Source organism: Thunnus thynnus, chromosome 3 (genome assembly GCF_963924715.1).
Source record: "Thunnus thynnus chromosome 3, fThuThy2.1, whole genome shotgun sequence".
In the NCBI taxonomy this organism is placed as follows: Eukaryota; Metazoa; Chordata; class Actinopteri; order Scombriformes; family Scombridae; genus Thunnus; species Thunnus thynnus.
Window position 1 is genome coordinate 14,460,603 of NC_089519.1, and position 22,449 is coordinate 14,483,051.

Here is a 22,449-nt window from a genome sequence, read left to right on the forward strand (position 1 = left end):
TGTGCAGGTGGAAATTTGAGTCTGATGGTTGTGCTAAAGGAGAGGTCAAAGTGTCACCAATAACATTCATGTTTCTAAAGCTATGAATATCCACAACAAATTCCATGATCATGTCATTAGTACCTATTTAAAATACCCTCAAATCAAAGGAAAAATAAACACAATGTGTCTTAGAAAAGATATTCCTTCATTTGTAATTTTTTGGGTTTAGATTTGGTGACTGTGAAGGACATATATGATTCTCACCATTTTCATCATACACTGTTTCTTTAATTTGTCACCTGTCTGTAGTATGTCATGGATCAAAATATCAGTCAAAGGGAACTTCTGACCTGATAGTGGCACTAAAGAAAGGTTGGGGGGTGAAAGACTGTGAAAGATTCTCTAGGAGCTTAGTCCAGAGGTTTTGACATCACCTTTCATGTGATACAACCCCCCTAATCACCATTAATCATGATGTCTCAGTGGTTAGCACTGATGCAAGAAGGTCCTGGGTTCAAACCCAGGCCATCCCACATCCTTTCTGGTTTCCACCGGATGCTCCAGTTTTATCCCACCATCAAAGACATGTATGTTTGGGTTAATACTCCTGTCAGTGCGCCTGACCACTGGCACTGGCAAAAAGAACTGGAGTTGGTCCCGGGCGACACACTGCAGCTGCCCACTGCTCTTAGTGTGTGTGTGTATGGGTCAAATGCAGAGGGCAAATATTATTTCATGTATGTGAGTGATGAGAAATGACAATAAAGAAATCTGATCCAACTATAGCTGCACTATATGGTGACAGCTGCAATACTGGGAAGAAAGAAATCTAAAACACCATTTACACTTGGTATCAAGATGCAATCTCTATCTCGATATCTTTTCTGCATTTGGATGAAGGTATATGCAGAGTAAATACGCACAGAACGCATCAGAATGCAATCAGATTAGCCAGACCACATTTGGGGACAGTAAAAAAAAAAGTGCCCAAAATGTTGCACTGTCACCTAACTCTACCCTTTCTTGCTATTTAAGAGTCCTGCAAAAAGCTAAAGACAACCCCTTCCTCAGCAAAGGAAAAATAAGTAGAAAATTGCTTTAAGTAAGCTGTAATGGTAGCATAGCTAGCAAAGGTATCTAAAAGTAGCCTACGGATGCCTTTGGCTGTCTGTAATGTGACTCTTGCCTTGCTGACATATCTATGGCCAATGGACACTTCCATTTACAGTGAGATCACATGGATGCCCTTTATATCTACTTTATATCAGATTTTTTGGAACTCATCATGGCAAACATACTTCTGAACCATGAGTGGTAGTTGTAATAGATAGTTTTATCAATGTTCTAACAGAAAAGGCTCCATAATACAGTTTATTGATTCTTTGAAAGCACTATAGAAATATATCACCACTGTTTAACCTTAATTGTACTGACTAGGGTACCTGCAGACCCCAAGGGTATATTTTTTGTCATATCTAAAATGTGTTTCATTCTGTCTGTCATGCCCTCTGCCTCCTAGTCTTTCTCCCCCTCTCTGTGCAGGTTGTGGCTTAATGACTGTCAGCCTACGCTGCTGGATTTGGCTTCAGCTGCCCAGTTGTCACTGATTGGAGTCATCAGCATACTTATGCTTCTTGGTTCAGTCAGTCAGCGCTGGATTGTAGACTCAGCTACACAGTTAGTCCCATCTCCAGCTCTTCAGACATTTTGACCCTGTATCCTGTTTTTTTCAATTTAGTCTGCCATGTTCTTAACCCGTTTTTCTTCTGTCCAGGATCACCAGCACTCTCCACCCAGACTCCAGCTGCCTGAACTCCAGCCCGGCTCTGCCCACCTGCCTGCCACACTTATTCAGCCTTCATCTACCCCATCATCTGCCTCCTCATCTGTCCCACACCTTCACTTACAATAAACTCTTTATAACTGCCATCTGCCTCCTGTCTCTGCCTTTCGAGGCCACCTACTAGGCCTTTAACACTGTCATTCCAATTTTTCATGACTTTGTCCGTCAATTGGTTCCTAATGACTTCATATAATTGTTTTTGGTTTCTGTTTTAATTAGTGCTTTTTAAAAATGCTGATGTATTGGGGTCCTGGGCAACCCCAGTCAAAAGCACCCAATTCCACCTAAAGATTGAACTATTTATTGAGTTCATGTTTGCCATGGGTCCTAATTTAAAGTATAGGGGTACTTTGTCAGTCATTTTGAAGGCTTTATGGAAAGATTGTATTTGGGATAAAAGTTGCAATTTGTATTAAAGAAAGGTAGGCCATATACTTTCGTTTTACACAATATGCAAATTAACTGTAACTTTCCCAATATAATCTTTTTTTTTCAGATGACATTGATTACATAGCTAATAATGTTTTGAGAAGAAATACATTAACATTTTGCTATTATGGTTGTTTCTTACAGTGGTTTATTTTCGGGTCCCCAGGGACCCTGTCAGTAGCCCTTGTATGTTAAATATGTTGGTAGGATGAGGGTTAAATGAATGTAAATGCATATGTACTGTATGTGTGTGTAGAAGAAAATACCAACACATTTGATTTGTTTTCTTTATAGGTTGAATATTACTTCCGCAAATACATATTTCTTTACAAATATTGTAAGAAAATGAGAGCACAGTTAACAGACTTCTTTCCATTTAATAAATATGATTGTAAATGCATAAAACAATTACACACAGCACAGTTGAGGTCAAACAAAAACACTGTAACACCTTACCGTCTGTTCTTATACAAAAGCTGTACAGTAATAAATTTTTTTTATTATTATTATTTCTCTACAAAAATAATAATCTTGCTAATTCTGCGAGAACGACGAGATAGAGAGACAGAGAGAGGGAGAGAGAGGAAGAGAGTGTAGCTCAAAGCTAGTCTACATATTGATACGGTGTGCTGTCACATCACAGCATGTCCTAACCAGGAGGCCAAAGATACCTCTTGTTAGCTGTATATCCTGTCTGTTCAACCTGTCCTCGTCCCACTGAAACTCAAACACAGAAGTTGCTTTTATCATGACCAACCTCCTGATCATGTCTGGCAGAGTAATTTCCTGTCCCCTGCAGCTGACTTTAGGATTAGCACTCCACTGTTTCGGACCGTAGTTCTGTGGTTACAGGCTACTATGTGGCTCCATCAAACTGTTAAAATCAGAGCCAGACAGAGAGAGGTGGGGACCTCTTTTCTAAATCTGAAACATGAACTAAATCCTCTCAGTATACAACTTTACATTCTTAATTTTGCAAAACCTGTAAAAAAAAAAAAAAAAAGAAAAAAACAAACAAACTTAAATTTCCTTAAGCACAGGGAATCCAAATATTATTTTAGTGCTACATTTTGGAGACATTTCACTGATTTACAAAATTCCAACCACCAATATGTAAAATTGCCCTCATACACCATGCAATGGAACGAGATATATCACCTCATAGCTGACAACAAATTCTGTCCTGCAACCTCAGATAGGGCACACATAAGGTGCGGTCCAAACATATGAGCTACAATGGAAATTGAAGATGGAAGAAGAACTGTTACCTAAATCATCTTACCATGCAGTTTTGAAATATTAATTCTTTTAGACTTATCATTTTAGACTTATTATCTCCATTCACAAATATGGACTCAAACACTGGAGATGTGACGTGACGCTGACGCCACCAACTGCAACTCAAAAGGCTCAAGAAGCACCCAGCAGTACTGCATGTGTAAGTTCAGTTCAACTGTATGCAAATGTGTTCTGCAAAGGATCAAATACCTGGAGACAACCGGTCGCACACATTTTGATTCCCTTATGAAACAGAAGCACTTTTTATTATTTTTTTTATTCCAACTTAACTACTTATAAGTACTCCAATAAATGCTGCAGTCAACAGCTTCCCATTTCTCTATGATGAACTTTAACAAGTTATTGGTACCTGAATGAGAAGAACTATGAGGAAACACATTGCCAGGGAAATTAACTATTTTGTCTTGTGTTGGTATAGTGGCAACTGAGGAAAATATCTGATCTGAGCTCGATATGTAAGCTTTAGGCTTATAGGAGACAAGAGACTGTCTGCCCTCTTATCTGTATGTTTGAAAGCATCGTCAGTATCACTATGCCACTTGTTGGCGAGGACTCACTCGGAGGACCATAAGAGTCATACAGCTGTGCTTTGAGCTAAATGCTAACATCAACATGCTCATAATGACAATGCTAACATGCTGATGCTAAGCAGGTATAATATTTTCCATTTTCACCACCTTAGTTTAATGTCTTAGCAGGATAACATTTGCTAATTAGCACTAAACACAAAATACAGCTGAAGCTGCTGGGAATGTAATTAGTCCTGCCAGTATTTGGTCATGAAGAAATTGGGCAAATTGAAATTTTGACCTGATGATGGTGCTAGAGGAAAAGTCTGGGGAATGCCAAAATTATTACAATTCATCCTAAGAGGAACATGAATGTATGTAACAAATCTTATGGCGACTATAACCATAAAGTTCAACCTTATGGTGGCACTAGAGTTAAAGTCAGACAATCACCAAAATCAGTGGAATTCATTCTCTGAGAACCATGAATGTCTGTACCAAATGTTCTGCCAATCCACTGAATAGATGTAGAGATACTTCACTGGATCAGTGAAAACCTTAACCTGCTGGTGGTGCTAAAGGGAAAGTCAGGTCATCACCAAAGTGATTGTGTCATCGTCTAAGCACCATGTACCAAATTTTTGACCTGATGATGGAATTTCATAGAAATCCATCCAATTGTTGAGATAGGACCGACTGATATTGCTATCCCTAGTGCCATGCTGCTAACATGGCTAATATCACATGACATCACCTTTGCCACTGCTTGTTGCAATTAATACAGCCCAAAGCAACTGCTTGTTGCTGTGGTGGTCCTGAATGGCCTGATATCCCACAATGCCTTGAGAAGATATTCATTCGTGTTCAGTGGGTCTTAACTGCTATTATAAGTCAAATTATGCAAAGCAGCTGTTGCATGAAAGTGTCTCATCATCAGTACTCTGTATGGTCAAGTTTCTACATGGTTTGTCAGTGCAAGTGCATCTGCTATGGAAAATTCTGTACAGCTATGACAGAACAATTGTAGATCCTAGGATGACAAAAAACACACTCCTTCCATACTGTACTTTCACATTTCCACAAAGTAAAAGGAGGAAAAACAAATCCGGAAAAGTTGCCCCAAAAGATTTGAGAGGCATCAATCAGGCATTTACATCTGTCAGATTTGGCACACAAAGTACCACAGGGCTCAACAGTCTTCTGAACAAGCTAACCATCCGTGTAGCCTGGTAGCATCTGCGCTCTATTTCTCCTGCTCCTACAGAGTGACATAATGAGCTGGGATGAAGATGGGTGCTACTTGAGAGCGAGGCAGGACATTAACCTAAATGTGTCACCAACCTTAGCCAGCCTTGAGCTTGACTGGCCACATTAAGTATTCAAGAAGTCAGCCTCCTCTTATTCTGTCCAATAGAACGCCCTTAATGTGTCACGTCCCCAAAAAGCACTCTTCCATCTCTCTTAACCCCTCTCTCTCTGTCTCTCTCTTTCTTGCTGCCATGCTCTTTGGATTCTCCTACAAAGTAGTTGTATCTCATTCCAATTGGCACCTTAAATCTGAGCCTTGATAAATTGTACTCTGCCTCTAGTAGGAATGTTGGCTGTGATCGGGGTGAGGCTGAGGACGACTCTGGAATCCTTTTCATTGTGGGATAGCCCCCCCCACCCCCACCCTCCAGTCCCCATGTTTCTTCTTCTATTCTTCTTCTATTCCTAAAATGAGTAATGCCTGGTGATATTTGGGGATCACTTTCAGTCAGAAGGTGCATTGTAGTACCTTAGCTATGAAGTGGTCTCTTATTTTTAAGCACAAAACATTTTACAAACTGGTATGTATCATAAATAGTACCAGAAGCATTAGATTAACAGCAAGATTTAAATTAATCCAGAAAACCAAACCCTGTACTGTTGTTAATAAATTAAAATCGGAAAAAAAAGAAATATTTCAGTAGAAAATGTGTATTGTGCCATAAATCAGCTTTCCAAGAGACAATGGACCAAAAGCTTTAAAGTACCCTATTCATATTTTATAACAGCATTTCTGTTTAGTATGACATTTGTTATTAAAATACACAAATTTCTAACATAGACATTCATGATTTACAAAATAAATGTGTAATTCACTTCAATAACATACTTCATAAAAGTATATTCATATGAATAAATAATACACTACTGCTGTTAGCTTCATAGAACAGCAAACCAATCTCAGATATGTAAGCAAAACCAAAACACTGTTGCTTATTACATTTTTTCTCCTCTCTAGTTCATGCTGGCGTTCCCTCTGGATTATGTATCTGACTTGTATAAATAGATGGAATTTTTAAAATGTTTAATATAATCAGACATATGTTAAAATGAAATTAAAAACCTGTACACAGTTTCTTCTGGTTTTAACAGAGCACAGTATGTGTCAGCAGGGTCCAACATGCACAGGTATAAAGCTCAAAACCATTGTGTCCCAAATGGTAAAAAATATCCATGACGCAGCTGTAGTGGTAATCCAGTCCAGTTCAGACGATGTACGTGGGGAGTTCTGTGGAGAATTTCACATGTACATGAGGTTTCATACATCCTGAGGGAAAACAGGACAGGGAAAGAAACAGGTATCAGCGGATATTTTATATTGAAAGCTAATGCAGATCTACAACATTTAGCTGGTTGCATTACAGATACTTTAAAGCTGTATAAATTGCTGCAGTGTGGTCATCAACTTATTGCTAACATTGTCTGTTTGCAGTTTGGTAATGGCCAGGTAGCACAAAGGGAGATTAGTAGATCTCAGTCGCTGTAAATCAGCTGATGAAAGTTTAATGTGGAGGCCAGGAAACAAAAACAATGAGCTAAAGGAGGCTAAAAGGCTCTGTAGAGCTGGGGAATAATAATTTTATTTGGTTTGTTAGTACAAGCAACTCCTTTCACATTACAGAATAACTTTAGTTACTATTAACAGTGTAAAATATTGATTAGTGCAGCTTTAAAGATTATTTTACCAGATATGTCAACTTAAAAGTTGTTTATTTAACAGCCATCAAAGTCTTAGTAGAGTAGAAGTGTTAGACAATATAAATAATATGGAGCAAATTTTGAATTGGATGAGAAAGGATGTATGAAAACAGAAAAGCAGCTTTTAAATTACAAATGTTTTTGAACAGCAGCCACTGTGGCCACAAGTGAGAAGTACAAGATAATGGTAAATGCTTAGAGTCAGTGAAATTACTCAGTAATTTCAGATACAAGCAATATCTACCCGAATTTTGTTAGCATCAGCTACCATAAGCTATTGGTCATATCAGACCAAAAGGCTGTAGAGGCAGAATATATTTATTGAGGAAAGGTGCGTTTATTTCAATTTAAACTGTTTATTTATGATGGGTGTTATTTTCTTCTCTTTAAAGAAAATATTATTATATTATTGCCTTCTGTTTCTGTTTCAATTAGTGCTTTTTAAAAAATACCAATGTATTGGGGTCCTGGGGGACCCCAGTCAAAAGCACTCAATTCCATCTATGCAGTTTTAATAGATGGAACTGTTTATTGAGTTCATGTTTGCCATGGGTCCTAATTTAAAGTATCACACACTATCAGGGGGTAGGGTCACTCTGTCAGTCATTTTGAAGGCTTTGTGGAAAGACTGGGATAAATCTGCAATTTGTATTAAAGAAAGGTATATATTTTTTCGTTTTACACAATATGCAAATTAACTGTAACTTTCCTAAAATAATAATAATATTTTTTTTCAGATGAAATTAATTACATAGCTTAGAATGTTTTGAGAAGAAATAAGTTAACATTTTGCTATGATGGTTGGTCCTTACAGTAGTACAGGACGCCAGTCGGTAGCCCTTGTATGTTAAATATGTTGGTAGGATGAGGGTTAAAAGCATTAGTGTTCATCAACTGGTTAATTGCTCTACTGAGAAACAACTGTACTGTTCATCATACTCATTTTGCTTTAGTGTTTTCGTTCACCCCTTGACCGGACCATTTCACTTCTGAGAAACACACAACAAAAAGCACAGGATGAGTCTCATGAAACAATCAGCACATGATCACAATGGAATGAAATATGGCAAGCAGTGGAAGAAAAAAAATTAAATGCCACACACACACAAAAGTCAAACCAGAGTGGACATTTACCGATGGGCCGTGAGTTAAACTCTGTGTCCAGAATCTCCAAAGAATGCACCAAGTCCTGCTGTGAGGACTCTGTGGCCTCTGTTGGATTAGCTGGACTCATCATTTCTTGTTCTTTTTCGTTCTGCATCTGCGCATAGACGTTGAGGCCTGGGATCTTCCTTGAGGAAAGATTTACAGTGAGGCAAAGGGATAAAGAGAACAGCCTAACTGAAACAAAGAGAGCAAGGGCACAGCCAGTGCATCGATATGTTACTGTATGTATAATCATCTCATTATCTGCATCAACCAGACAACATTGCTTGTTTTCTTTGCAACTATTCTATTTCAGCATTTCCACAACTACTAAATAAAGTCTGTAAATCTGAAGTTTTGTTCTCTCTCTGCTTGTCTGTAAATCTTCATGACCCTTTGTGCCCTTTTCCCTTGAAATTGCACCTTGGCAAGGAGACATAATTTAACATTTCAGAAAGGTCAACTGCCTACGTTCAAAGGGCTTAATATTGATAACAACTGAAGACTGACTGACATTTCTTTTGCAAAGATTGACCTGACAAAAGAATTTCCACAGGATCCCTGGAGATGTGTGAGGAAAAAGCCAATTCTCCACTGAGGAACGGTGGGTACGCTGGCGTAGACGTTTGACAGGCAGCTATCAACCTTCTCTGTAGCCTCGCAGGCAGCTTTTGTTTACTGAGCTGTCAGGATCCCCCTGGCATGCTCAGACACCTTTCACCACCTCCCTATCACGCACAATGTGACGACTTTATAGACATGACATTTCATGAACACTTTACCTCTTGAATTTGTAGATGACAAATACAGCTAAACCCACAACCACTACTGATAGCAGCATTAGCATGGCAGAGCCACTGTGGTTCTCACTGGTGTCCACTAGGGGCGCTGCAGAGACAGAGAGACAGGAGGCACACAGAATAAACAACACAACAACTAACAACAACTGTATTCCCAACCAGCTGAATCATGCAATGAGCAGTGTAAAGAATAAATGACACCTATGTAAATCATATATTAATCATTTTAATATACAGTAGTATGGACTTCTCTTACTCTTTATCTTATAAGCCCCTTTAGGACAGTAGCAGCATCCCCAATAGGAAGAGGCACACATACTTGTAACGATGCTCACTCTCTGAATGTCTCTGTGTAGCTACATGGTGGGAGCCAATCAGACACAGGGTTGGGGTTATTAGTTGATGGGGGCAGCAAAAATAATAAAAATATACCTAACTGTCCACTGTATCTAGGTCTCCTGATAGTCTTGTAACTTTCTGCATGCTTTAAGTTCTGTCCCACTTACTACAGGAAGTACAAAGGCCCTCCTGGGCAGCTCTACACATGGCTATATTTGTTTACCTGCTGATAGGTGTGCTGCGTAGACGGTGACTTGGACCCCTGGCCGCAATGTGAACTGGACAAGGTTTTGATTCAAGGCGCTGAGCAAAACCTCAGAGAGCTGTTGGTGGATACAGAGGGAGACATGATTTCAACACAACTCATTGTGTACAAAAAAAACTTAAAGAGGACCTAATATGCTAATTTCAAGCTCAAAAAACTCCTTATTTATCTTATACTGACTCTTTATGCAGCCCCTCAGTATACATCGTGTCTCTTCACAGTCCATTTGAGCTCCTGTCTGCCCTTAAGCCACCCACCGATGAGCCCATTCTGTTCTGATTGGCCAGATTTACATATCAGAGTTGTGTAAAGTTTGGACACAAACCCAACATTTCCTGCTTTACTGCTTCAAATTAAAAGCTTTCAAATTACTAAATAACAGGAGGCTTTTATTCACTGAATTAGTGGAACTTGTTTAGCGGTGCTAAAAAACGGTCGAAACAACAACATGTGGATATATTTGGAGCTATTTGTTCAGCAGATTGGTTAGAAATAATGGGGGGAAGAATGGTACAAGCAGAAACAGCCACAATGATGTTGATGTTTGATGAAGAGCAGGAGACAACCAGCACACCTCCAACACGTATACTACTTATTTTAATTTGCAGTGCTGTGTAATGGAGTCATGGCTTGGCGTGACTACCCCGAAAACATTGGAAAAACACCATAATGTTAGCAAAGTGAAGCAATGAACTGGTGCACTGTGTGTGTAGCAGATGACCACATAAACAAATCTGTCACCGACATCGGCTTGGGCTGAAAGTAGGAAAAACATTGGAAACTGAGCATTCAGAGCAGTCTGAAGCTGGTGTTTTTTGCTAACAGTGATTACTTCTTCATACATTTACCTTAATATTTGACATGTCGGCCACTTTTAACATGAACATCTGACATTGTGACATTATATATATGTCTGAAAATAAGGAAAAGCATAATAGGTCCCCTTTAATGTAACTCCTGAGAAAGGTCATTGCTAAGATCATCAAACCTCAGACTCATCTGTCTTTGCTTTTGACTCATCATTTATTAACTCTGTTCTGACATTTCAGAGCAAATTTGTTTTTAGCTCTGATCAATCTTTGCATGGATTCATCCATTTTTCTAATGTCAGACTGAAAAATAATTGAGTCCAAATATCACTTGCCCTTGACAGCACTTCTGAGGGTGTTCCTGTTCAAATGCCCGCAGTCAGTTTGTGTCAGTTTGTGAATGACTGCCAGAACACAAAGGGTGGACAAATTAAAAGAACTACCACAAGACTACACCAGTGGTTACCAGGTTGGCGATCCAGACCTCCCCAAGGAGTCACAAGATAGATCTGAGGGGTCAGGAAATGACTAACGATAACAAAAGTAATTTAACTGGTTCAGACTTTCGCTCCTAATCCTGAGAAATCATCCCTCTGTAGAACTGCCTAGAACTCACAGTTATATGCAACTGATGGAGGATGGCAAGTGGACATTTTAAGGGATCACAACCCAAAGCAGGTTGGGAACCACTGAGCTACAGACCTGAGTCAGATTAATGTTGCGTTAATTGTGTTTTGCCCTCTTGAGAAGAGCGTAACAAGCAAGTATAGTATTATAAGTACTAGGGGTGTAACGTCATTCGGCAAGGCACAGATAGTGGGTTTTTTATCAATATTTGTTTCATACAAATATTTTAAAAATTATGTGTTTTCAGGAAGAAAAAAAAAACATGTCAAATACCCCTCAAGGTGGGGAGTCACTGCAGCTGAGCTACTGATACACGCGAAGTGCTTCTAAGGGACTCTCCATAGCCTGTTGTTCCCCTTCTCCTTTCCACAAAGTTAGGTTGTAAAAAGTAGGCAATAAATGATAATTGCCTTTGAAATTTTTCCTACATGTTACACAGTAACGTGGGGACCACAAACATCTTTTTAAAGCAGATGGACTTTGCATTAACAAGTCAGGAGTAAAATTGTTCATCTCTAACCTATTTTACTTCCTGCATCACCCATCTGTTCCCTCTACCAAGGACAGGAGACAAGAGGAATCAAAACAAGAAGAAGACATAACACAATGCAGCAGAAACCTTGAGAGCCACTTCAGCCCCCACCTGAAGAGAGCTTTAAACACGAGAGACATCAGAGCCAAGAAGAAGAGTCTCCACTCCCTTTACCAACAATCACCTGTGAGGATTCATCCCCCTCCCCCAAACCTCATTCAGTTCACCTTCCTCTCCAGTCACAATTTCTCCCTCCTCCCCCCTCTTGGAGTTCACTGACCAGATGAAAGAGCTGCTGGGACCAAACTTACCTTCCGCCCTACTCCCATTTTGTCTCCCCTAAACCCCCCTTGCCATCCACTTCCACCATGGGCTTTAAGTCCTCTGCCAATGTTGGCACATCTGCCAGTGTTGGCCCAGCCCCTCCCTCCCTGCCATGATGTCATAACAATCATCTTCTGTCTCCCCAGCCTGAAAGCACAGCATCTCCAGTTATTTGTGTTTAAAATACAGCAGGCTCTAACTGATATCTGCTGGGTCCAGGCTACAAAGCTGATGGCACTCATGAATATTCCCAGGACAAGCCAGGGCCCAGTGTACTGGTAGCTTTCTCAATTCCTGTCTTGATAGGTAATAGAAAAAGAATGGTGAATCTGCTATGAAACAGGAGGCACTCAACCGATAATGATGCCCTCCAATTCAAGAAGATAACTTAAGGAAATTTTGCTTCTTTTGAACATGTGGCTCCTCAGTTGAATTCCTCTTCTCAAACTATATTTCTAAATATCTATAGGCCACCTAAATACTGTGCAAACTGTTTTGATAACTTCACTTAACTGCTGTCTATAATCTGTATTGACTTTGACTGTGTAGTTATTGTTGGTCCAAACTCTAAGTCTACTTAGGAATTTTATGGGACTGCTTATCAAAATACCAGAGAACTGTTAAAACTGTTAAAAAGAGATGCCAATATCTAAGCTACCTTTTCTGTTTAAAGTTTTGGAGAGAGTACTTTTTTTATTCAATTGCAAACATTTTTAGATAACCTTGGCATTTATGAAAAGTTGCAGTCTGGTTTTAAACCATGCCACAGTATTGAAACAGCTCTTTTAAGAGTTTTTTGATGATCTTCTCTTCACTGTTGATTCAGGGAACTCTGCTTTTCTGGTGTTTTTAGACCTGACTGCTGCTTTGACACTGTGGAACATAGAATCCCTTTATCATGTCTTGAACAGTACATAGGTATCAAAGGTACTGCTCTCAAATGGTTTCATTCATACCTGACAGAGTTTTTTGTTCACCAAGGTGAATATTCTTCCACTTACATGTGGGGTATTCAAGGCTCCATTTTGGGCCCCATCTTCTTTTGATTGTATATGCTGCCCGGTCCATTTTTAAGAGATATGATATTGCTTTCAGTTGTTTTGCTGATGACATACAAATCTATCTGTGTATATTTAAAAAAGTAAAGATTCAATACAGCCTTTGCTGAACTACTTAAAAGATATCAAAACTTGGATGGATTTAAACTTTCTCAGTCTTAATGAAAATAAGACTGAGATTGTTATGTTTTGACGACCTGACCTATTGGATGACTCTGATGATACTCTTGGCCCTTTAGCTTCTTACAATTGATCTTTTGTAATGAATCTTGGTGTGATTTTTGACAGCTCCTTCAAATTTGATAAACAGATTAGTTCAGTTGTCAAAACTAGCTGTTTTCAGTTAAGACTTTTAGCAAAGGTAAAGGCCAATCTCTCTCCCAAAGATTTTGAGAGAGTTATTCATGCTTTCATTACTTCTTGGGTAGACTATTGTAATTCTTTGTATGTCGGTGTAGAGCAGTAATGTAAATGCAGCTGCTCGTCTTCTCACTGGAAAAGAAAGCATGATCATATAACACCCGTACTGGCCTCTCTCCTCTAGCTCTCTCTCCTTTTCAGGATTGTTTTTATTGCTTGTTTTTAAGGTTTTAAATGGGCTGGCACCACCTTATCTAACGGAACTCTTGCCTCATCATACTCCAGTTAGATCATACTCCCTGAGATCGACCAACCAGATGCTCTTGGATGTTGCAAGATCTAGGCACAAAAATAGAGATGACCGTGCCTTCGCGGAGGCTGCCCCAAGTAGAACCTATGCATGGTAAACACTGATCTCTAAAAAAAAACTACCAGTAAAATATTTCAGGCTTTCTCTTCAACATCTGCCCTCTCTTGGGTCTCAGTCAATGAGCTTGTAGATAATTTCAGTTCTAAAATTACAAATGTTATTGATGCCATTGCACCCTCTAAGATGAAGGAGGTCCCTGGTAAGAAAAGATCTCCATGGAGAAATACCACACTGGTCAGAATAGAAAAAAGAGAGTGTTGAAAAGCAGAACAAGTTCTTCAAGTTCATTATGACATCTATAGAGATAGAGATACTTCACATTAATAATTTGGTACTGAGAAATGCAAGGTGGACCCTCTTGTCTGACGTCATCGCCACAAACAATAATAATGCTCGTGCCTTGTTTGCTACTGTCGACAGGCTGACAAACCCTCCTGTGTCAGTAGCCTTTGAACTTCTATCCACCAGGGCCTGCAATGAATTTGCCTCCGTCTTCACTGACAAAATTCAGAAAATTAGACAAGCAGTCAGTGCCTCCATATCAGGTACAGGGTATGTGTTGTCCCTGTATCCACTTAAAATCAATTCACATACCATGACACAATTTTATCCGATCAACCATAAAAACTTGGAGGACATTAAATAACATCTGAAATCCTCATCCTGCTGCCTTGATATTCTGCCAACAGGCTTTTTAAAAAATGTTCCTGGTTGAACGGCGTCAGATCTTCTACAAATTGTCAACGTGTCTCTTCTCTCAGGTTTCCTCCCACTGGCCCTGAAAACAGCAGTCATCGGCCACTTTTAAAAAAAGAACAATCTAGACACTTCACTAATGAACAATTATAGGCCCATATCAAACCTCCCATTTTTAAGTAAAATCATTGAAAAAGCTGTTTTTCAACAACTGAACAACTTAATGGCACTAAATATATAAAAATAAATATAGATATCTTCCAATCAGGATTTTGACCACACCACAGCACTGGGACTGCTCTTGTTAAGGTCTTCAGTGACATCCACTTAAACACAGACAGTGGTAGATCTCAGAGCTGCATTCTATACAGTTGACCACAACATATTACTAGAGCGACAGGAAAACTGGGTGGGATTTTCTGGGTGCAGTACTAAACTGGTTTGAATCCTACTTAAAGGACAGGTACTACTTTGTGTCTATAGGTAAATATACATCTGAGTGGACAAAAATGATGTGGAGTTCCTCAAGGCTCCATTCTGGGGCCTCTTCTGTTCAACATCTACATCCTCCCACTTGCTCAGATTATGGAAAACAACAAAATATGTTACCATAATTATGCAGAGGACACACAAATTTACATAACCATGTCACTAGGGGACTATAATCCCATACAAGCACTAAGTAAGTGTATTGAAAAAAATCAATGATTGTATGTACTAGAATTTTCTTCAATTAAACAAAGATAAAACTGAAATAATTGTTTTTGGAGCCAAGGAAGAATGATTAAAAGTCAGCACCCAGCTTCAATCAATAATGTTAAAAACCACAAACCAAGCCAGAAATCTCTGTGTAGTCATGGACTCAGACCTGAATTTCAACAGCCACATTAAGGCAATTACAAAGTCAGCCTACTATCACCTGAATAATATATCAAGGATTAAAGGACTTATGTCTCAGCAGGATTTAATAAAACTTGTCCAGGCATTTATCTTCAGTAAACTTGACTACTGTAACAGTGTCTTTACAGGTCTCTAAAAAAATTGATCAGAAAGCTGCAGCTGATTCAGAGTGCTGCTGCTTTAGTCCTCTCTAAGACCAAGAAGGTGGATCACGTCACTCCAGTTCTGAAGTCTTTACACTGGCTTCCTGTCTGTCAAAGAATTGATTTTATAATGCCGCTGTGGTTTTTAAAGCACTGATATAGTTTTAGGTTTAGGGCCAAAATACCTTTCTGATCTGCTGCTATGTTATGAACCATCCAGACCTCTCAGGTCATCTGGGACAGGTCTGCTTTCTGTGCCCAGAGTCAAAACTACACATGGACAGGCAGCATTCAGTCTTTATGCTCCACATGTAAGGAACAAACTCCCAGAAAACTGCAGGTCTGCTGCAGCTCCCAGTTCCTTTGAATCAAGGCTGAAGACTTTCCTGTTTGCTGCCGCCTTTTATTAAATCAAATTTGAGGATTTTGATTAATGTTTTACACTGCACTTAAACTTTTACTCTCCTGTTTTATCTGTTTTATTCTATTTTAGCTTATTTTTATTTTCTATTCAACTCATTTTAATTGCATTTAAATGCCTTTTTATATAGCCTTGTGTTGCTTTTACATTTTGTCTTGATGCTGTTTATGTTTTATGTAAAGCACTTTGAATTGCCTTGTTGTTGAAATGTGCTATACAAATGAACTTGCCTTGCCTCACTTGATCTCTGCTTTCCAGACTGGCAAGTAACCTTCTGCACTGAGAACATCTAACTTTGATATAAATCAGGCAGATTACTCTGGCTTGAGGGTAAACTATAGCAAGCCAGAGTCCAATTTCACCCACTCCTAATCTATTTCCCCACATAGATTCTTTCACTCACACAATTAAAAATCTCTATCCTGAGGCTTGGATCCTTTTACACAATCTGAAAATGAAATGTGCCTCTTTTTAAATGACATACCAATATCATAAAACTGTTTTTCTCTATCTAATCTGCACTCATGAAACAAGCATATATGGAGCTGTATAGAGAAGACACAATAACTAAACAAATCCTCTATTTTCTTGCTGCTGATCCCGTTCTTTCCTCCACTGAGACTTCATTTATCTTATCTGCCTCATTTGCCAAATTAATTGTGATATGAGTAATTTCTGTAGTCCTTCTTCCTCACTTTATATTTCTTTGCAGTTTAAATTTAGACTATGCTATGACTAATTACTTTTTCCCACTGTATACCAGGGTCAGTAAATCTATTATACATTCTAATAAGCAGAGCGCGCTCTACACTTTTAAGATGCCAACCTTGAATGAAGATTTATTGCTGGCTTGTAGGGGAGAGGATCTTTCCAGGAGATCAACCAGGTGTGAGTGGGGAGGCAAGAGGAAAATCAAATTGATTTCCTTCCCAGTTTCCTTCTCCACACATGCCTGTGGAATTCTTCCCACGGTGAGCAGATCCAACATTATTATCAGTCATTATCTGTTACGTGAGGCGCAGAGCTAATTCAGTCCATCTTGATATGCCAGTGATTTGGTGAACTGATCAACCATGACAATTTCTTTGTCTGTCTTTTCAGACTCCTTCAAGACTCCGGCCTCCCTCTCACCTCAACACCCACAGGATGTGACTTGAGGGAGTTTAAAAGTCATTCCCCCTGATAATTTGTTAATACTTGTCAGGCTTATTGATGAGTCTATTGCAGAGATTCCTCGGGCGTGTTCTAGAATTAGACTCACACAAAAACATCGACATGCTCCAGTAGACCAATACTGACATCTGCTGGAGGAAGGAGGAACTCATGTTCTGGGTTATTTTTCAGGGACCAATTACTGGACAGGTTGCTGCTAGAAATAAAGGATCCTCCATGACTCACAAAACAGTTAAAAGGAAACAATGTTTCAAACTTGTGCATGGTGGAATTAGAGAAAGGATAACAAGGTGAAATCCATCCGCCTACACAAATACTGTCTAGGGCTGGCAAAAGGAATGACTCTGTTGCAAACATGGTGGCAAACAGAGCAGCAGATATTGTCAACAGTGCTCTCACCTGATCTAAATGAGCAGAGCTCTTCTCTGGTTTCCCCTCAGTCAACAGTTTGTCAGGCAGAAGGAAAAACTCTGCTGCTGTTGGTAAACCTGGGAGGACGGTGACCAGAAGCTGATCCTCTCTCACGCCTGTAGCCTAGTGGGGAAAAAGAGATAAAGACATTTAAAGAGCTCAGTGGTTTGAGATAAGGTGTCAAGGGTTGTGCAAACTTATGCTTAACCTGGAAAATGTCACTGGCTAAATTGGACCCTTGTTTGTTTTCCCCCTTGGTACGGTTCCTTTGAGCATATCTGAACACAGTAATCATACTGGGTGCAAATCAAAACAAGCACCCCAGGAGCCTTTAGGGGAAGTGTTCTTGGTCCGGTCACAAATTAATGATATTTTGTGGTGGGAATGTGATCCGACTTTGATCTAACCCAGCTACAAGGCAAAGTTTGAACTTAATGGCTACTGTAGCCAGGTGCACTAGGAATTGGATGAGTGAAGGCAATAGTTTCTAGCTGCTGCAAATAGAGGTATCTTGCCTTCTTTAGATTTGACATATAGGACCTTCCTCGGGAACTTCTTCCTGTGTTTCCCACCCCAGACACATCTGACCAATGAGCAGAGTGAATGTTCTCATGTTTTTTAGTGACTGTGCATTTTATTTGCTTGAATTTTTTTTCTGTGTGAAAAGAAACCAAACCAAGAGGAAAATACAACAAGTTTATCAGCTCATCCATAATACGGACCAGAAAAAAAACAACAACAAAAAAACCCAGTAGGCTTTCATAAGACACAAAGTGACTATGAGTGAGTGGTTGGGGTGAGGGCAGTTGTGCTGCTACATACAGGTGGGGGTGTCTGTGCCAATCATCTTATAATCTATCCATACACTAGAGTACATTTTCAAACTATACCCAGCCCTATACCCAACATCTGACAAATATAGAGCACATAATTTACTGAATGTTTTTACTTTCTGCAAGAGTGGCTGGTTCTCGTTCCAGCTCTTTCATGAATTTGCCACAGTGAATGCTGTGTATGTGAATGTTTTAAGCTATCATGTCATATTTTCATCTGAACATTTTTTTTGTGTTTATGTGTGTGCCTGTGTGTGTGTGTTCTGCCTCCCAGGCTGAGGTTGTCATGAAAAAATGATGTCAATAACAAATAACAAAACAGACATGTTCACTGAAGACTGAAGAGTTGGGTATATTTTTGGCATCAATTTTGATTTTGCAAGATCAAAAAGTGTGAAAATATGATGCAAGAACCGGATTGCTTTTTCCCTGGAAATGGAAAAGTATGGATGTTAAAAGGATGTTATAAAAAAACAGGAGCTAATGAGGTAAAATCTATACCTGACGTGTCCTGAGCAGGTTTGAATCATGTCTTACACTTGACATCTTGCAAAGCACTCATCTCCAAGCATCCCTTCAGGTCAGGTCACATACTGACATTTATTCTTCTGTACACTTCAACATCCACAACCTCGTTACAGTATGGCCCTGAACTCACTTGAACTATATTTTTCCCCCTCTTCTCCCTCTGCCTTGTCATTTATCATCATAAAAGTCAGATTCATTTCTCAAAGCCTCGGGGAGGTCATGCTACCCTCATAGACCGTCAGAGGTCTAGTCAAGTGCTGACAGTATTTACCCGAGAAAAGCAATGGTTTCCATGGAAAGACTTGAAAGAGCTTCACCTGTATCAGAGAGTTTCTGATGACTCGGCTCACATCCAGCCTCCATTCTGCAACATCAGGATTGTGGTCGTCCAGATTTGATGAAAAAGCGAGCAGATGAGATCGAAAATATTCTGCAGGGAAAAAAATGAATCCATGTGAGATGTTTTTACTTTTCATCTGTCATCAAATGCAGAGTTCAGCCTTTAGAGTTAGCTCTTGTGGACAGAATTCTACTTTGTCTGATACCATCATCTTTGAAGGATAATTCAGGTTTATTTCAACTGGGGCCTTATTTTAGGCAATCCTTTCATACCTCACAAAAATAATTGCTGAGATATGGGAACACAGCGACATTGATACAATGTAGTTCAACATTAAAAGAAACACGAGCAATCAGACGAGCAATCCGAACCAACAGTTTAGCCGCATGATGCAAGAGCAGATGTAACAAAGTGCTTAGATCAATCAGAAAAAAAGAAAAAAAGAAAAAAAAAGACAAAATACATAAAATAAACTGAAACTGAGAACCAATCCAATATTGGCCATATAGTGATAAATGGGGCACATGTCGTGGAAATTTTATACAAAGAAAGCATTAAATATTGTTACTTGTTGAATTGAAGTTATAGACAATGTACAATCCATTACACCATCTGTACCAATTATACAAATGTCCAAATACAAAAACACAAAACAAAAATACAATCATCTAGTAATTTTGGAGAGAAAGCATGTTGCTCAACTAGCCCTTTCCCTAAAGTCAGCTCTTTCTCTAAAGATTGCAAACATAAACCAGACAGCTTTATGCCTCTCCAGAAGCAAAGTTAAAAAGTCCCTAAATGGCCACTTCCACAAACTGTTACACCTTCTTATAAACAAGTATGGTAATAAGATGATCCCACAGAGACCTAACGGTCAGTCAATAACTTCAAACAAGGACATCCTTCAAATTTAGCTTGTCTAGGAACGTCATGATCTATGCAGTTTCTAAGACAAATAGGCTTAAGGCAAAGATATCTCCAGTTAACCCCAAAGATCAGCAAAGAACCCTCAGATAGAAACAAGTTGAAGAGTTCAACCAGCCTAGTAGTAGGATTTTTTATACCACAGTGTCATTACTATCACGTTGAATTGAGAACAAAGATTGACCCTTTAGTTTGAAAACCTTTGTAACATATATAATATATAGAAGAAATACATTAAATGATAAATACTATTTAAATTTCTCTCACATACATTATATACCAGGGATTGCTGTGACATAACAGCTGAGTCAGTGGTCCATCATGACTGAATGAAAGTATCAGATAGTAGGATCACTGAATTTCACAGTGACATCGATTAATAAATCAGTTACTTTAGCATTAATAAGCAGTATATAAACATTTAATAAATGTTTATAAAACACTATAATGTAGTTATAAGCAGATATAATGACATTTTAAGTGTTTATTTGCCAGCAATTATAACTTCTTCTATGAAGACATATTTTATATTATTACATCTGTGTTTTATATTGACATTTATTATCCATTTCTACACCAGCCTCCACTTATGGTTTCCCACAAGAGTAGTTAAAAATAAAGTGTTACCCCAATCATTGTTGGGTCAGTGCATTTCTAACTAATAGTCATAAAAAATTAATAATAACTAAGTAAATTATTCTTATTATTGAGATGTTCTTTTAAACATGTCAACAGATATTAAGCCCAAAGGGAGTAAATTTCAAAAAAAGTTTTAAGCCTGGAGCGAAGAACAGCTAGCAAAGCATGATCAGAGGACCGTAGAGACCTGTTGGTGATGCAGGGCCGCAGGTGCTTCAACATGCAGAGCTGTAAATGTGGTAACAAGAGTCTTGAATAATACTGATATAAGTACAGTAGGTCAAAGTTGAACCAGGAAGTCAGTCTGTAAACTGTGATGGATGTTTGCAACAAACACTTTTACTGTTTGCCTTGATCTCTCTTTCAAATAGGTTTGGTTAACCTGGTGGTTTGTTTAAGACCTGTCTGATTGTCTGACTGCTCATGTTTCCTGCCTTCCTTGTCTTGGAGAGAGACTTCCTTGTGGGGAGTAAAATATTATTATTACTGATAAGCATTATGGTAAAAACTATGAAAATAAGTACCCGATTGTAATTATCCTTTAATAATGATTCTGTCATCAATGCAAATCATCTGTAACTTATTTAGTAGATTGTGGTGACACATCTTGTCAGTGTGTTTACAGAGCTACAGAGTCCCAGTGGAGGGAGAGTCACAGAGTCAGCTCACCATGGACAGCGATGGTTTTTCTGTCCTGCAGAATAGTATTCCCTGCAGACACCTGCACAGTGACTGTATTGATGCCTTCCCGGGAGAACGTGCATGCCACACTTCCCTCTAGGGTGATTACTGGCTGCTGGGGGTGAGAGAGTGGGAGAAAGAAAGAGAGGATGAGGGCGAGGGAGAGGGAGAGAGTCAGAGTCTGGCGGCTCCCGTGAGAGACCCTTATCAACGGCTGGTTAACATCTCACACTGCTGTTATTTACACTACAGAGGTGTCAGCCTGCTGGCACACTCACAAATACACACACACACACACACACACACACACACACACACACACACATGCATGAGCATACACAGAGAGATTTGCAGCAATCTGCGCTGTGCTGCATACAGTATCGGGGCCCGCAGAGAGTTCCCTGTGTGACACCAGCAGCTCCTTCCTGTCGTTGCTCACATCTCCATTTGTTCTTCAAATAGCTATAAGATGCTAATACTGCTGCGGTTTATTACCAACTGACATAACTGGATGTCCTTGTGGAAGGCCCCTGTTGGTGCTGAACAAATACATTTACACAATTACAATTATGAAGACAGATAGTGAAAGTGGAACATTTCTACATTCAGTGCATCTGCTGGTCCTGAGAGATGGAGTTTGGTTTTTTACAGCCGCTTCTATCTAAAACTCCACTAGCATTGTGGAGGTAGCAGTTTCTAATTCAATAATCCCTAATCCCAGTAACGCTTACTTACTTTGACATTTTTCAGGTCGGCTTGTATGCTGGGTTTGATATAAATTCAGTAAAGAGACACGTAAGGTCAAGGAACTATTACCATCAAAAGGTTATAGAGCTACATTTAGCAGACAAGGCTCTGCTCTTTGAGGGAACTCTCAAAGAATCTGAGCAGCATGAATTTTAAATCTTAGTTAAATCAACAAACAGCTGATTAACCGTGAAGCATAAATGTAGCAGCTTATGTCAACCAGCTGATGTAAGCATGACTTCAGTGCTCTTCCTGAGCTAAAACTAAAGTATGCTTCTTTTTCCATCTCTTTGTGTACTTCCAAATCCTATCCTC

General features: G+C 39.2%; 1 protein-coding gene across 5 annotated transcripts in view; it reads right to left on the bottom strand.

Annotated features, from left to right (window-relative positions):
- Positions 1–2,554: 2,554 nt before the first annotated feature.
- The window catches only part of sorcs1 (sortilin-related VPS10 domain containing receptor 1), a 180,735-nt gene continuing 160,840 nt past the window's right edge, over positions 2,555–22,449 (bottom strand). The window contains exons 21-28 of one of the 5 annotated variants that reach the window (XM_067584389.1): positions 21,376–21,502; positions 19,121–19,233; positions 17,431–17,565; positions 9,577–9,676; positions 8,997–9,102; positions 8,203–8,360; positions 8,008–8,057; positions 2,555–6,637 (exon numbers count right to left, since the gene is read on the bottom strand). In XM_067584389.1, coding sequence (XP_067440490.1) covers positions 8,008–8,057; positions 8,203–8,360; positions 8,997–9,102; positions 9,577–9,676; positions 17,431–17,565; positions 19,121–19,233; positions 21,376–21,502 — 789 coding nt within the window. In that variant the 3' untranslated portion in view covers positions 2,555–6,637. Of the gene's footprint in view, positions 6,638–8,007; positions 8,058–8,202; positions 8,361–8,996; positions 9,103–9,576; positions 9,677–17,430; positions 17,566–19,120; positions 19,234–21,375; positions 21,503–22,449 lie in introns of those variants that run through there. The other 4 variants (XR_010927839.1, XM_067584388.1, XM_067584387.1 and 1 more) reach the window with 4 other exon arrangements.